This window comes from Gopherus evgoodei, chromosome 2 (assembly GCF_007399415.2).
Source record: "Gopherus evgoodei ecotype Sinaloan lineage chromosome 2, rGopEvg1_v1.p, whole genome shotgun sequence".
Classification (NCBI taxonomy): Eukaryota; Metazoa; Chordata; order Testudines; family Testudinidae; genus Gopherus; species Gopherus evgoodei.
In genome coordinates, this window is record NC_044323.1 from 171,975,307 (window position 1) to 171,991,734 (window position 16,428).

The 16,428-nt window shown below is 46.1% G+C and overlaps 1 protein-coding gene across 1 annotated transcript in view; it reads left to right on the forward strand.

The window, feature by feature from the left end:
- LOC115645022 (serpin B10-like) overlaps nt 1–11,414 on the forward strand; it is a 42,449-nt gene extending 31,035 nt beyond the window's left edge. Inside the window, 4 exon segments of the mRNA XM_030549430.1 lie at nt 5,042–5,159; nt 5,397–5,539; nt 9,094–9,261; nt 9,990–11,414. Of these exon segments, the coding sequence (XP_030405290.1) occupies nt 5,042–5,159; nt 5,397–5,539; nt 9,094–9,261; nt 9,990–10,394 (834 nt within the window). The 3' untranslated portion in view covers nt 10,395–11,414.
- Nucleotides 11,415–16,428: the final 5,014 nt, after the last annotated feature.

Below are 16,428 nucleotides of genomic sequence, written 5' to 3' on the forward strand. Positions count from 1 at the left end.
TCCCTTTTAAAATGTATCCAAAAAAAGTGTACCACTGATTTTCACCTTACTCTTTCTGATACCCTTTTTTCATCTCCAAAAATTAAGGGGTAGTTGAAAGTCTCTCAAGTTTTAGATTCTAAAAAACAAACTTACATTTTCAGTAAGGCAATCAACCTTACTCTCCTCAATTTACAGTAATTTTATTACTAAAAGGGATTGCCAGCATAAATTGGCTCAGATAAAGACTTCTCTTCTCAATTAAAGTTAAAACCACAGTGATTAAATATTTAAACTTGGCATCTTTGTCATTTTGTCCACAAAATAAGATCCAAAATACAAATTGGAGATACAGCATGATTTTGACCTGGCCACATAATTACTGACCTATTGATATTTGCACAGCAGGCCTTTTATAAGGCTGAACAGCAGGTTATTATGGTCCACACATACTATACAAAAAAGATACAGAAATAACCCTCTTTGAGATTTCACTTCTGAACTAGATCAGGTTTGGGTTATTCTGGAAGGGTTACAAAAAACTTTATCTAGAGACTGATTTACAAAGCCTTGTACTCTCAGACCAAAGCAAATTGATTGCATCACTTTCACCATGCAGTCTTTTTGATCTGTCAGTAAGGGTATGTCTACACTATGGGATTATACCGATTTTACAGAAACCGTTTTTTTAAAACAGATTGTATAAAGTCAAGTGCACACAGCCACACTAAGCACATTAATTCGGCTGTGTGCGTCCATGTACTGAGGCTGGTGTCGATTTCTGAAACGTTGCACTGTGGGTAGCTATCCCATAGTTCCCGCAGTCTCCCCCGCCCTTGGATTTCTGGGTTGAGATCCCAGTGCCTGAGGGGGCAAAAAACATTGTCGCTGGTGGTTCTGGGTACAGCCTAACCCCTCCCTCTGTGAAAGCAGCAGACAACCGTTTCGCGCCTTTTTTCCTGGATGAACTGTGCAAACGCAATATCACAGCAAGCATTGACCCTGCTGAGCTCAAGACAGCAATCATGGACATTTTAAACACCTTGCACATTATCGTGCAGTCTGTGCTGAAACAGGACCTGCAAAACCAGGCGAGGAGGCGGTGGCTACGGCAGCGTGGCGATGAGTGTGATGAGGACATGGACAGAATTCTCTCAAACCGCGGGCCCCTGCGTATTGGAGATCCTGCTGGTAATGGGGCAGGTTCTAGCCATTGAATGCAGATTTTGGGCCTGGGAAACAAGCACAGACTGGTGGGACCGCCTAGTTTTGCAGGTTTGGGACGATTCCCAGTGGCTGTGAAACTTTCGCATGCGTAAGGGCACTTTCATGGAACTTTGTGACTTGCTTTCCCCTGCCCTGAAACGCCAGAATACCAAGATGAGAGCAGCCCTCACAATTGAGAAGTGAGTGGCGATAGCCCTCTGGAAGCTTGCAACGCCAGACAGCTACCGGTCAGTCAGGAATCAATTTGGAGTGGGAAAATCTACTGTGGGGGCTGCTGTGATGCAAATAGCCAAAGCAATCATTAAGCTGCTGCTACGAAAGGTTGTGACTCTGGGAAACGTGCAGATCATAGTGGATGGCTTTGCTGCAATGGAATTCCCTAACTGTAGTGGGACAATTGATGGAACCTATATCCCTATCTTGGCACCAGGGCACGCAGTACGTAAACCGTAGGAGGTATTTTTCAATGGTGCTGCAAGCACTGGTGGATCACAAGGGATGTTTCACCAACATCCACGTGGGATGGCCAGGAAGGGTTCATGACGCTCGTGTCTTCAGGAACGCTACTCTGTTTAAACGACTGCAGCAAGGGAATTACTTCCCAGACCAGAAAATAACAGTTGGAGATGTTGAAATGCCTGTAGTTATCCTGGGGGACCCAGCCTACCCCTTGATGCCATGGCTCATGAAGCCATACACAGGCAGCCTGGACAGTAGTCAGGAGTTGTTCAACTACAGGCTGAGCAGAATGGTGGTAGAATGTGCATTTGGCCATTTAAAGGCACGCTGGCGCACGTTACTGACTGGTTTGGCTGAGGTCAGAGCGAATGTCCCATTTGTTATTGCTGCTTGCTGTGTGCTCCACATTCTCTGAGAGAGTAAGGGGGAGACCTTTATGGCAGGGTGGGAGGCTGAGGTAAATCACCTGGCCGCTGATTACACGCAGCCAGACACCAGGGTGATTAGAAGAGCACACCAGGAAGCGGTGCGCATCAGAGAAGCTTTGAAAACGAGTTTCATCACGGGTCAGGGTACGGTGTGACTGCTGTATTTGTTTCCCCTTGATGAACCTCCCTCCACCCCTTGATTGACTCATTCCCTGTAAACAACCCACTCTCCCCCTTCAATTACAGCTTGCTTAAGGAAATAAAGTCATTATCATTGAAAATTCATGTATTCTTTATTAATTCATTATAAAAAGAGGGAGAGAATGGACAAGGTAGCCCGGGTATGGTTTGGGAGGAGGATAGGAGGGAGGGAAGGAAGGGGCCACTAAAAAAATTTCAAAGTAATGACAGCCTTTTGGTTGGGCTGTCCACGGAGGTAGAGTGGGCGGGTGCACGGAGCCTCCCCCCATGCGTTCTTACACGTCTGGGTGAGGAGGATGTGGAACATGATGAGGGGTGAGGGTGGTTATATAGGGGCTGCAGCGGCACTCTGTGATCCTGCTGCTGTTCCTGAAGCTCCACCAGATGCCAGAGCATGTCAGTTTGATCACGCAGCAGCCCCAGAGTTGCATCCCACCACCGCTGATCTTCCTGCCGCCATCTCTCATGTCGAGCGTCCCTCCTGTCCTCACATTCACTGGCATCTTTCCTGTAATTTGATACCATGTCCTTCCACTCATTCTCTTTCATTGCAGGTCACTTCCGTGATTTCCGAGAACATTTCATCTTGTGTCTTTTTTTTCCGCTGCCTTATCTGAGATAGCCTTTGGGATGGAGTAGGGAGGCTTGAAAAATTTGCAGCTGCATGAGGGAGGGGAAAAAAGGGAGAGAAGTATTTAAAAAGATACATTTTACAGAACAATGCTTATACTCTTTCACGGTGAACAACACTATTCACCTTTATATAGCATATGTGATTTCACTACAAGGTCGCATTTTGCATCTTAATATTGAGTGCCTGTAGCTCTGGTGTTAGAGATCTCACAGACGCAGGTCCCGGCAGCAGAATTTGGCTTGCATGCGGCCATGGTAAGCCATTGTCTTTTGGCTTCTGCAGCCTTCTTATATCCAGCACCCTCCTTTACCAAATAGCAAGCAAAGCCCATTCAGTGCTGCTTCTTTCCTGTTAACATGCAGCAGCAGAAACCAGCCCCCTCCCCATCCAGTTCTCTGGGATGATCGCTTTACCCCTCCTCCCACCACGTGGCTGGTATCATGGAAGATCCCTGCTAGCCAAAAGTGAAAAAGCTCGGCGCCAGTCACCCGCCCGCCTTCCCCCTGGTTGGCTCCCTGCAGGGAAGGACTTCTTTTAAGCAACAGGCAAACAGCCCAGTAGGAATGGCCATCTCTGTCCCCTTAATTAAATTCCTGAATTTCAACAAGGTTACCATGAACGATATCACTTTCCTGAGGATAACACAGTGAGATAAAGAACGGCTGTTGCTTGAATGCCAGCAAACACCAGGACCATACGCAGCTAGGCTTTGTCATGCAATGATACCAGGTTACTTGCTACATGCATGGCATGGTCAATTGTCCTACCATGGAGGATGGAATAAGGCTGCCCTGCCCAGAAACCTTCTGCAAAGGCTTTTGGAGTACCTCCAGGAGAGCTTCGTGGAGATGTCCCTGGAGGATTTCCACTCCATTCCCAGACATGTTAACAGACTTTTCCAGTAACTGTACTGGTCATGAATGCATCCCAAGTCCTTGGGGCAAATTAATCATTAAAAAATGCTTGCTTTTAAACCATGTTTTATATTTACAAAGGTACACTCATCAGAGGTCACTTCCATGGCTTCATTGTGTGGGATAGTGGCTTGGGAGGGCTGGGAGGGTAATTCTGTCAGGGTGAGAAAAAGCTCCTGGCTGTTAGGGAGAACAGAGTGCTGTGTGCTGTCTGCAAGCTCGTTCTCCTCTTCCTCCTCCTCATCTTCCCCATCCGCAGAATCCTCAGCCTTAGCTGAGATTACCACCCCCACCTCGGAATCCACGGACAGGGATGGGGTAGTGGTGGCGGACCTCCCGAGTATTGCATGCAGCTCAGCGTAGCAGCAGCATGTTTTCGGCCCTGCCCTGGACTTTCCGTTTGCTTCTTTGGTTTTCTGGTAGGCTTATCTGAGCGCCTTAACTTTCACATGGCGCTGTACTAAGTCCCTAGTGTAGCCTTTCTGCATCATGGCCTTGGAAATTTTTTCAAATGTTTTTTCATTTCGTCTTTTGAAACGGAGTTCTGTTAGCACGGAATCATCTCCCCATACAGCAATCAGATCCAGTACCTCCCGTGCGGTCCATGCTGGAGCTCTTTTTCGATTCTCAGGAGACTGCATTGTTACCTGTGCTGATGAGCTCTCCACACTGGCCAAACAGGAAATGAAATTCAAAAGTTTGCAGGGCTTTTCCTGTCTACCTGGCGAGTGCATCTAAGTTCAGATGGCTTTCCAGAGCAGTCACAATGGTGCACTGTGGGATCCACCCAGAGGCCAATACCATTGAATTGCGGCCACACTAACCCTAATCCGACATGGCAATACCGATTTCAGCGCTACTCCCCTCATCAGGGAGGAGTACAGAAATCGGTTTTAAGAGCCCTTTATATCAATATAAAGGGCTTCGTTGTGTGGACGGATGCAGGGTTAAATTGGTTTAACTCTGCTAAATTCAGTATAAACGCATAGTGTAGACCAGGCTTAAGACAGCTGCTTGGACTAAGAATGTAATAATAGAAAATAAAATGCTCAGCTTGAGAAGAAATGATGACAAGTTGGTGTTAAGACTGAGACTTTCTGAAGGGATGGAGGAAGAAGAGGTAGATTCTATGACTGAGTCTTCTACAACAGCACGTCAGAAAAATATATTGTTAAGACATCCTCCTTTGTTTGTCCTAGACATTTATAGACTCCTGCCTGAACTTCTACCATTCGGAGCTAGAACAACTTGACTTCTCTAGGGCTGCAGAAGATTCCAGAAAACACATAAATGCCTGGGTGGAAGAAAAAACTGAAGGTAAGTAACTTACACTGTGGAACTCTGCTTTTCTAAACAGTCAATGTCTGCTTAAAAAGCATATGGCCATAGGAAAGATAGAATAAGGGAGGGAGGGGAAAAACAGAACTGAATCCTTCAGATTAAGATGTAGTTCTTGTCTTGTGCAGCGGGTAGAGGATACTGTTGTTAACAACACAACTAAGTAGATAGGTGTGTACCAGCTAAAAACTATGCTTCCTTTAATGTGTCCTAAAGGTAAAATCCAGAATCTGTTGGCTCAGGGTATTATTGATTCGATGACCAGACTAGTCTTGGTGAACGCCATCTACTTCAAAGGCAACTGGGCAACCCAATTTGACAAAGATCGCACAGTGGAAGGGGAATTTAAAATTAACAAGGTATGAAGTAGGAAAATGACACTAACTTTGTACTGATTTTCACCCAGAGAAACAAGAAATGCTTTTAATCAGGATTGCCCTAAGTACACTTTACCACAACTTTCTATTCTATCCCATCCCACCCCCTCAACACAACCCCTTTGGTTAGTTTATTGTAAACATCTTTGAAACTACATTTTCAATTAAATACATTAACTTAGATGTATCCCTGGTTTCCTTCTTTTGCTTTCAGCGGCACCTCTCACTGTATCTTTTCATTGTTGGAGGGAGGTAGCCTTGAACATGAAAGGGAAGAATGTGAATAAACAAGTGTCGCATTCCATAAATTGTTCAGTGGTTAGAGAACTTGGAAGTCATTTAACCTCTCTGTCCTCTAACATGCTGCAGTTTTGTGTGCAGAACTACCACAGAATTATGGTTACAGAAAGTGGTTCCCTCTGCACCAGTTTTTACCCAGTGATAAAATTGGAACATGAATAATGCTCAAGTACCTCATGTCTTGTAAGGTTGGATTTGTAAAATATGTGGCGATAGCTAATTCTCCTCACATCAGTGTACATCAAGAGTAACTCCACGTAGTCAATGGAGCTAAAACAGCTATACTTAGACTGTAAGCTCTTCAGAGCAGGGTCGGTCTTCTTGCTAGCACAGTGTGGGCCTCATTCATAACTGGGATTCCAAGGGGTACAATCAGTGGTGAGCTGGAGCCAGTTCACATGAACCAGTTGTTAAATTTAGAAGCTGGTTTAGAACCTGTTGTTAAAGGGGTGGGCAAACTCTGGCCCGTGGGCCACATCTGGTCCACCTGAACTCCCAGCTGGGGAGGCTCCCCTGGCCCCTCCCTTGCCTTCCCCCTTCTCGCAGAGCCTGGTGCCAGCGCTCTGGACTGCTCCTGGGCAGCTCTGAGCTCCTGCTGCTTTTGAGCAGCAAGGTAAGGGGATGGGGCAGCGAGCTCCAGTGGGTCACGTGGTATTGATGCACACTGCCTTGAGCAGCATGCCAAGGGGGCCGGGCTGGTGCTGGGAGGAGGGGTTAGATAAGGAGGCAGGGAGTGGTTGGAGGGGGCAGAGGTTCTGGGAGGGCAGTCAAGGGATGGGGAACAGGGGTTGGGTAGGCGTGGGAGTTCCAGGGGTCTGTCGGGGTGGTGGTGGATGGGATCGGGGCAGTCAGGGGACAGGGAGAAGGGCGAGTTGGCTAGGGGGTGGAGCCCTAGGGGGGCAGTTAGGGTGGCCGAAAACTGGGAGCGAGCGAAGGACCTGCGGCTGAAGTGCCACCAAAGACCTGGTAGAGAACCAGTTATTAACATTCTGGCAGCTCATCACTGGGTACAATAGTATAAAAAAGAAGTGAGAAGAATTGGGTCCTTATTGGCTACAAGCAGAAGGGAAGATGCTTTTACACATGGAACACTTCAGTTTACAGCAAGCTTTGAACAAAACAACATCACTTTTGCTTTAAAATGGATTCCACCATTAAATTGATACACAGATTAGATCAGGTTCCTTTTTTTTAGCTACTCACATCACAGTGTGCAAATCGCCTCATCTTAAAGTGCATCCACTCTACCCCAAGGCATAATACAGTCTGACTGTGGCGATAGGCCAGCCCTTCTTCTTGGAGAAGCTCATCCATCCTCATGAGGCTGTCTACAGATAGCACAAACAGGGACTGGTAAGGTGACTCTGAAGAGCTCAGCCCATTTGCATACCAAGAAACTGAATGAAATGTGAGCCACCCTTTGTGACTTGTACCCATCCCTTCCTGGATGAGTAAAGACATTCAGGAGTGCCTGGAAGCCCTCTGATCTCTTAACGTCATGTGTTAGAGAACTTTATCGGCCAGCCCAACAAGTTGTTAGGCCAGCACTCCAGATGCCATGAGTGGAAACCACAGACTTTACTAATTACTGCTTGGGGTCTAACCTTCCTATTTGTGGATAATGTAATGAAAATGCAAGTGGATACACCTACTTAACCATCTGTATAGTGGACCTTCCCAAATCTGGGCTTCGGACTTTGATAGGTAACAGACAGTACAAGTAGTGTTGATGGATGACCTGCTCTTGTCCATGGATAAGAGACATACATTCACACTCTTAGAGCTCTCTGAAGCATTTGATAGAATGCTATTGTCCTGCCTTAGACCTACTGGGGAGTTGGTGCCAATCTTTCCCAGAAAGAGCCCTCACTTGTGAAGTTGCTTAGTTCTCCTTTTTCTTCTTCAAGGATGGGGGTGGGGGGTATCAGTACTATGCTGACTCCCCATTAAATACAGGGTCATATTAAGGTTTTGACCCTAATCTTCAAAGCTGTCTATGAAACTGGCCTGAGCTACCAGAGGACTGCATTTTCTTCATGACAGGGAATATAACCTTTAAAGGAATTCATTAGAAGAGAGAGAACTGTCAGTCACAAAAACTCGAGTGGAAGAGGGCAGATGACCCACAGCTATGGAATTCACTTTATAAGGCATAGGAATGACCCCAAATCTCAGTGCTTCCAGAACAAACTGTAAAAATCACTCTTATCTTCAGCCTGCTTACCCTGACTAGTTGTAAAGAACTGTCAGAAATAGAGTTCAGATAAGCATGCAGAAATCCAGATGCTACCTGAGCTTTTCGGCTCCTCTGTGGTATCAACCATGAACACTCTCAACAGCCTTTCCAGCACACTAATAGCCATTCTCTTTTTCTACTAATAGCCACTCTCTTTAAACTACTCACAGGATCGCGGTTTGTTTTTGCTGCCTGCTCCTTTCTTAAGACCCATCAAGATCCTTAAGAAAATCTGGCTTTGTGCCCCTGTCCACTCAATCTCTCCTTTTCTGTATTAACAGGCAATAGCAGTGCTGGCTGTACTTGCCATTTAGCATTCAGAGGTTTGAAATCTCCTGCCTACTAACCTTTTAGATTGAAGCTTTGGAAAAGTTGGATTAATGGCCTTAAAGTTTCAGGCTAATTCTTATTTTCTCATCTTGAATTATAAGAAAATAATGAAATAGCCTGACTAGCTTGTGCTCCATAAGAAAAATGGTAGGAGATAGTGGATTTCAAAATGGTCATTTCAAACCATTAGTGGCTTTATAATTTTAGGATTTAATTTTAATATCACTAAAATATTTGACATGTCTTTTGAGCCTAAAAGAACAAAATATTTAAGCTGAAGATGTTCCCTGTCCATTTGAAGCAAAGATTTAAAATATGTCGGTAAATTAACAGGCTTGAATCCAGGTATGAAACTCTTTAGGCACAGAGGTCCAGTGTTTTAACAATTTTGTTGATAGGAAGCTACACACTAAGCAACTAATACACATGTTGTTTCCTCAGAATAAATCTCAAAGGACTAGGCATTACAAATGGGAAATGCCTGATAGAATTTTGGCTCATTCCCTGCCACCCCAGAGGGCAATGGGTAGGACCATTCCCTACAATATTTTCTAGTGCTCTGTCCAGCCTAGTTTCAGATGTCCCATGTGATTTGAATCCCAGTTCTTCTGGTTTAGTACCAACATGCTGGCTTTGTAGTACTTGTTGACATTGACTTTTTTTTTTTAAGAATGAGACGAAACCAGTACAGATGATGTTCAAGAAAGCTAAATTTAACATGAACTACCTAATAGACTTTCAGACCAAAATCCTTGACCTCCCTTATGTTGATAATGAGACTAGTATGATCATCCTGCTTCCCGATGAAATCCAAGATAATTCCACTGGCCTGGAACAGGTAAGGCATTTGTACTGAATTAAAAACCTCAAATCCTGCCAGAAAGAGCACTTGACTAAATTTCATTTAGATCTGTGAATTCAAGTCCCAAGCTCTGAACTTTCTTGTATTAGCACAGGGTGGGAGAGCTGAGGAGATGTTACATCTGTCCCCCAAGAGCTGGGAATACCATGTGTCACTGTCAAATAAGCCCAGCTCTCTCTGATGTCCAGAGAAATGTTAAATTGTGAAAGGAGAGACTTCTTGACCAGAGGAGGGGTCACCAGGGATTGGGATGAAGCCAAAACATAGTGACAGATGGATTGAGATTCTAGAGAGCTCCATTCGAGGTCTACTGATTTCCTTTCTGTGCTATATTGTTACTGAGTTGGCAAGGGATGGCAAAATAGTAATGCCTCTCCCACAGTAGTCACCTCTGCAAAGTACACTTCATTACTAGTGACAACGTGTAATTGCATTAACTTGTCACCATGAAAGATGGGCTTGTGACGGTACTTGCATATTGCTCAGTGGGGCTCTGATCCTAATAAGAGAGCCTTTTGACTGTACTAATATAAGAATGTATCTGAATGCTATTTATTTTTTGCTTCTGACTACAGAAGTAGCATTCACTCCAGACTAGGAGAGGATGCTAATCCCTACTGTGTAAACACACACAGTGATCATTATTTTGTTAGTCTAAATTCCTGGCTTTTCTTTCTCTTTAATTTTGACCTTTTTTCCTTTAGCTGGAAAGAGAACTTACCTATGAGAAACTTACAGAGTGGATACATCCAGAAATGATGGACTATAGTGAAGTGGAAGTGTTTTTACCCAGATTTAAGTTGGAGCAAGCTTATGATCTGAAGCCTGTTCTGAAGAGCATGGGAATGGCTGATGCATTTGATGAAAACAAGGTGGATTTATCTGGAATGTCAGCCAGCAATGACCTATTTCTGTCTGAAGTTGTTCACAAGTCCTTTGTGGAGGTAAACGAAGAAGGCACGGAGGCAGCAGCTGCTACTGCAGCGGTGATCACTATGCGATGTGCACTGATTGTACCACAGTTTACTGCTGACCATCCTTTCCTCTTTGTTATCCGGCACAACAAAACTGGCAATATTCTGTTCTATGGCAGATTTTGTTCCCCCTAAAAAAAAAAAAAAAAAAAAAAAAAAAAGTTGCAGCCCTTAACACAGTAAAGCTATTTCCATTTTACTATCTTGGGATTTTTTTTTGTACTCTAAGCAACAAGCTTTGTACAGATGCTGTACATTACATGGTGCAACCCTAAACAGCCTTCTCTCTTGTGCCTGAAACAGCTTTTTATAGACCTCTATTCAAATTTAAGCAACAGTTTTAAATAACAGGATCATTTAATATTTTTGCCAAGTGGTAAGACTTAAAATGGCATTTGCCATAGTTCACTGTAAAGCACCCCTTGTATTCCATATACCTTAATAAATGCAGGGTTCCTTAACTTGAGCCCATTTTTAGCCATGACACCTTGTTTCCTGCATCCCTCCATCTCTGTACATATTACCGTAGAAATTTGATTCTCATACTTGGGGTTTCTTAGCAGCAAGTGGTAAGATCTCCTGGGGAGAGGAAAAAGAAAAAAGACTGACTTCTGACTGACCTTCAAATGCTTTTTGCAAATTTCCCTTCTCCCTCTCTCATTTTCCAGACTGGTTCCTTCCATGTCTAGCTATGCAGCCATCTAACAGATTTTTATGAATGGTGTTTTCACAACTGTTACTCTTGGGAGAAAATTGAGCAAGTACTTATTCAAGACAAGGAATGAAGTCAGCTCTACTGAAGTCAATAGTAAAACAACTTCTTGACTTCAGTGGGGTCAGAATTCCACTCTGCATATGTCTTATCACTAGTTAACCTGGGTTACACTAATATTTTTAACACTTGTGAAATAGGACAGACCTTTCTATCTATAGCAAAGATTATAATAAAAAGCACATACAGTAAATTAAATGTGAAAGCTCTCATTTGTATTTAGTGTAACAAACCATGAAGACAATATGTAACTCAGCAGTTCGTATATCTTTTTCACCCTAGACTGATAATGCTATAAACTGTCCCACCATAATGGCTTTATCCAGTGATTTTGGTATTGCTGTTTCTGCTCCTTGAACCAACAATAAAAGAACTGATGTGAAGTGCTGTGTGGTTGGGTTTTCTTTGCTTTTAATTGTGTAGTTCTTCAGCTGGAGTGTGATTGAAACAAACTGTATGAATTTTGCCATCGATAACTAGCAGAGACAGGCCCTGCCATTCTAAGACTGCACTAGCAGGGCTCCCACCTCCAATCAAGTCCAATATGTATTCCTTCCTTTAGAATACTTGGCTGCCAAGAACATATATGTAAATAGAGGCAAAAGGGTGGTTAACTTGGAACATAGATTTTAGTGGTGTTCTGAGTGTTGCAGCTAACTCAGTTTCAGTGTCCAGTTAGGTTTGCCAACAGCACCTCCATAACCTGGCAGAGTGAAGTCTGAGTAGGTAAGGAATTAGTGTCAATGAAAACCTCGTTGTTGAAAACAACCTTTCACTGTATTATAAATTGCAGTAAGATACCAGTCCTGGATTGTATGCAAGGTTTTCATTCCCTCCGCCAACTACAAATCGTGACCCTTCACAATCGGCACCACTACAGGCACTAGGACAGAGTCCAGCATTATCCACAAAACTGTAGGAAGTAGAAACACTGACTTGACTTTAAAGGTGGTGAAAAGGAACAGGCCCTGTGGGCAGAGCCAGGGCATTATAAGCTGCCCTGGAAGCAGACAGTGGATATGCACCACAGCAGTTCCTTAACTCTGGAGAAATTGAGGGAAACCCTCTTACCAGCTGAGCCAGTTTTCTGTTAAAATGTATTTCATTATATGTATTTCAGTAGTGCCTAACTTCAACAATTACTGGGGGCCCATTGTGTTTGTATAATGTCTAGTACAGGGAGTCAAAACAGAAGAAGGGGGAAGTAAACTGACCTGTCCAGAGTCACAGCAGGTCACTGGCAGAGCTGGGAGTAGCACCCACATTTCCTAACTTCCAGTCCAGTGCCCTGTATCTTAGGATTTGGCTACACTTGCAGATGTGCAGCGCTGGGAGTTACAGCTGTCTTCGTACAGCTGTGTAGGGAAAGCGTTGGAGTGTGGCCACACTGACAGCTACCAGCGCTGAAGTGTGGCCACATTTGCAGCGGTGTTGGGAGTGGTGCATTATGGGCAGCTATCCCACAGAGCACCTTGTCCCATTTTGGCACCGTGGGTTGTGGGAAGGGGGTGGAAGGGGCGGGTCATTCTGCTTCCTGTCCCAACACCCCGTGATGCATCGCTTCACATCCCAGCAATCCCTGTTTTTCCGTCCACGTTTGGCGGCATCTTTACTCTCAATGGTTTCTGTGCAGCGCAATTTCTGTGGGAAATGGAGCCCGAACTGCTGAGGAGTATGCTGATGAGTCTCGCCAGCACATCACGTTTGGCAGTTGAGCTATTCCTTAAGACCCAAAATGATGAGGAGTCCAACGACGATAGCGAGTCGCCTGATGCGTATGACGCTAAATTGCTTCTGGCATTCATGGAAATGCTCAGCACCATGGAACGCCGCTTTTGGGCTCGAGAAACAAGCATTGAGTCGTGGGATCACATCATCATGGAAGTCTGGGATGATGAGCAGTGGCTGCAGAACTTTTGGATGAGAAAAGCCACTTTCATGGGACTGTGTGAGGAGCTCGCCCTCACCTGCAGCGCAAGAACACGAGATTGAGAGCTGCCCTGCCGGTGGAGAAGTGGGTGGCTATTGCAATCTGGTTCCTGACCGATCGGTAGCTGTCTGGAGTTGCCAGATTCCAATTTGGAGTGGGAAAGTCGACAGTTGGAATCGTGTTGATGCAAGTTTGCAGGGCCATTAATCGTAACCTGCTCAGAAGAACCATGACTCTGGGGAACGTGTGGGACATTGTGGATGGCTTTGCACAAATGGGTTTCCCTAACTGTGGAGGGGCGATAGATGGGACGCATATTCCTATTCTGGCACCACCTCACCTAGCATCCGAGTACGTTAATCAGAAGGGGTATTTCTCTATGGTTCTCCAGGCACTTGTGGATCACCGTGGGCATTTCATTGACATTAACACAGGCTGGCCTGGAAAGGTGCTCGATGCACGCATCTTTTGGAACACTGGCCTGTTCAGGAAGCTGCAGGCAGGGACTTTTTTCCCAGACCGGAAGATCACAGTAGGGGACGTCAAAATGCCCATTGTGATCCTTGGAGACCCCGCTTACCCGTTAATGCCTTGGCTCATGAAACCATATACAGGGAAGCTTGACAAGAGCAAGGACCAGTTCAACTACAGGCTGAGCTGGTGCCGAATGACTGTGGAGTGTGCTTTTGGCCATTTAAAGGGGCGCTGGCGATCTCTGTATGGGAAGTAGACTTGGGGGAAAGCAGCATCCCGTGGTTATATCCGTGTGCTGTACCCTCCATAATATTTGTGAAGGGAAGGGTGAAAGATTCAGTCAGGCATTGACCTCTGAGGTTCAACGCCTGGAGGCTGAATTTGCACAGCCAGAGAGCAGGGCTACTAGAGAGGCCCAGCACAGGGCTGCAAGGATTAGGAATGCCTTGAGGAAGGAATTTGAGGCTGAAAACCAACAGTAATGTTTGGTGCCTTGCATGGGAGTGAAGTGCAATCGTTACAATGTTAGTAAGAATCTGTGTTTCCTAAGCTGATTTGCAGTGCCTGTTTCTTTCCTGGGCTAAGGTATCTTTGACTTTCTGCAATAATAAAGACTGTTTTCGAAGCCAAGAATTCATTTATTGAAAAGAAAATAACTTTCTTGACAGACACACAACATTTTGGGAATCTAAAAGGGCAGGGGGGTGGGGTGGGGAACTGTACAGTCACACGTTGGAATATGTTCTGTTTGGAGTGCTGTGCAATGACTGCTGCACTTCAGGATGCCTATACTGCATGGTGATGGGGGTTGAGTGCAGAGGGTAAGGGTCGTAGTTCTCAGGGCTGGTTGGTGAACGTACAGGTGTTGGAGGCAGCTGGTGGTGGTAAGAACCTGGATGCTGGGGAAGGGTGTTTTGAGCTGACATTGGGGCACAAGGGAAAGAGCTTTGGGATGGAGGAGGGGGGGCGGTGCACTAGTGCTCTGCCTGCATGGCTACGAGCGCCTGGATAGAGTTGGCTTGGTGCGCCAGGATGCTTATCATCTGCTTTGTGCTTTTCTTCCTGGCCGCTGCGTTTTTCTGGCGGATCTTGCTTTCCCTTTCCCTTCAGTCCTGCAGTTTTTGATTCTCTGTGACAGAGTGATCCATAACTGCTTGCAGCATGTCTTCTTTGCTTTTTCGCAGCTTCTTCCGGAGGTTTTGGAGTCTTTGAGCTGTTGATAACATGGGCAGCAGAGATCTCAAGGGTGCTTATAGAAAGACAAAAAAGGCAACACTTAACAGAGGCAGTATTGTTCATATCAGACAGTTATTCCCACACAGTGAAGGAGTTTACAGTCTTCACAATAACATAATTTTCCCATACCAAAGAGAGCGCACATAACCCACAGGAGCCCCGAAATGGTGAGTAAGGGGGACTGATTGCGTCAGGGCTGTACTGTCCTTGGGGTTTCTGCGCGTTGGGGAAAGCAAACAGGGCACCTACACTGAACACTCTCCCAACATTTTCCACAGGAGTTGATCCTGGAAGGTATCTTGCTGCTGCGGGTCACCTGGGAAGGGGGAATGATTGCTTCAGGGCTGTACTGGGGTTTCTGTGCATTGGGGAAAGCAAACAGCTGCAGCGGACATCTACACTGAACACTCCCCCAACATTTTCCACAGGAGTTGATCCTGGAAGATATCTCTCTGCTGCAGGACACCTGGGAAGAATGGGAGGGTCTTGTACAGCAATGCAGATTCCGCCCTGGCCCCTATGCAGCTTTTCTGTGTCTTGCAATAATCCCCCCCACCCCTTGCGGCACAGTGGCACGGACATGTTAGCTTGACTGGGACAAGGACCACAATGGCTCTCCCAATTAACTTGCGCAAGTGCATTGCCCACACTCTGGCTGAAACTTTTGAAGAGATTACCGAGGCCGATTACTGCGATGTGATAGACCACATCAGTGGGCTATTCGACATCTAGGCATGCATACATGCAGAAACCTCCCTCCTCTCCTGAAAAATTTCCATCCTGAAAATAAAAGCCGCTTACCGGGAACCCGCTCCTCTGTTTGTCCTCCACCAAGTACCGGCTGCTGCGACTGGCTAGCTTCCTCCTGGCTTGAGAAGAGCTCCTGGCTGCATGCCTCCAGGGACTCTGGGGTGTCTCCCCCCACCCCAGTACCCTCACTTTCACTTCCCCCCGTTCCTACCCCCCCCCCCCGCTCTGAAGGGTCCATTGCGGTCCTCGGATTGGCGGTGGGGTCACCCCCAAGTATCGCGTCCAGCTCTTTGTAAAAACGGCAGGTTGTGGGGGCAGCACCGGAGCGGCGGTTTCCCTTGCAGGCTTTGCAGTAGGCACTCCGCAGCTCCTTTACTTTAACCCTGCACTGCAGCACGTCCCGGTCATGGCCCCTTTCCAGCATAGCCCTTGATACGTGCCCAAAGGTATCGTAATTCCTCTGGAGCACAGCTGGAACTGCACAGCTTCCTCCCCCCAAACACTGATGAGGTCCAGCAACTTGCCATTGCTTCATGCTGGGGCTCGTTTGGCGTGTGGAGGCATGGTCACCTGGAAAGATTCACTGATTGCACTCCACACCTGGCTGAGCAAACAGGAAGGGGATTTTTAAAATTCCCAGGGCATTTAAAGGGCGGGTCACCTGAGGCCAGGGCAGTAGAGTTCGAACTGATGAGCAGAGTGGCTGAACAGGCATTCTGGGATACCTCCGAGTACCTCTGGAGGCCAATAACAGCGCTTTTGGTGGCCACAGTGGCGGAGCAGCGCTGCATCACCAGCGCTGAAGTCGTTATTCCCTAGGCCGAGGTGGAGTACAGCCAGCGCTGTAGCCAGGGAGATACAGTGCTGTATGTGCCTTGCAAGTGTGGACGGTGAGTGAGTTGCAGCGCTGTAAAGCCACCAGCAGCTGTAAAGCCACCAGCTGCAACTCTCCAGTGTAGCCAAGCCCTTAGATCCATGCTGCCTCATTGTCACCACAGAGCCAAACA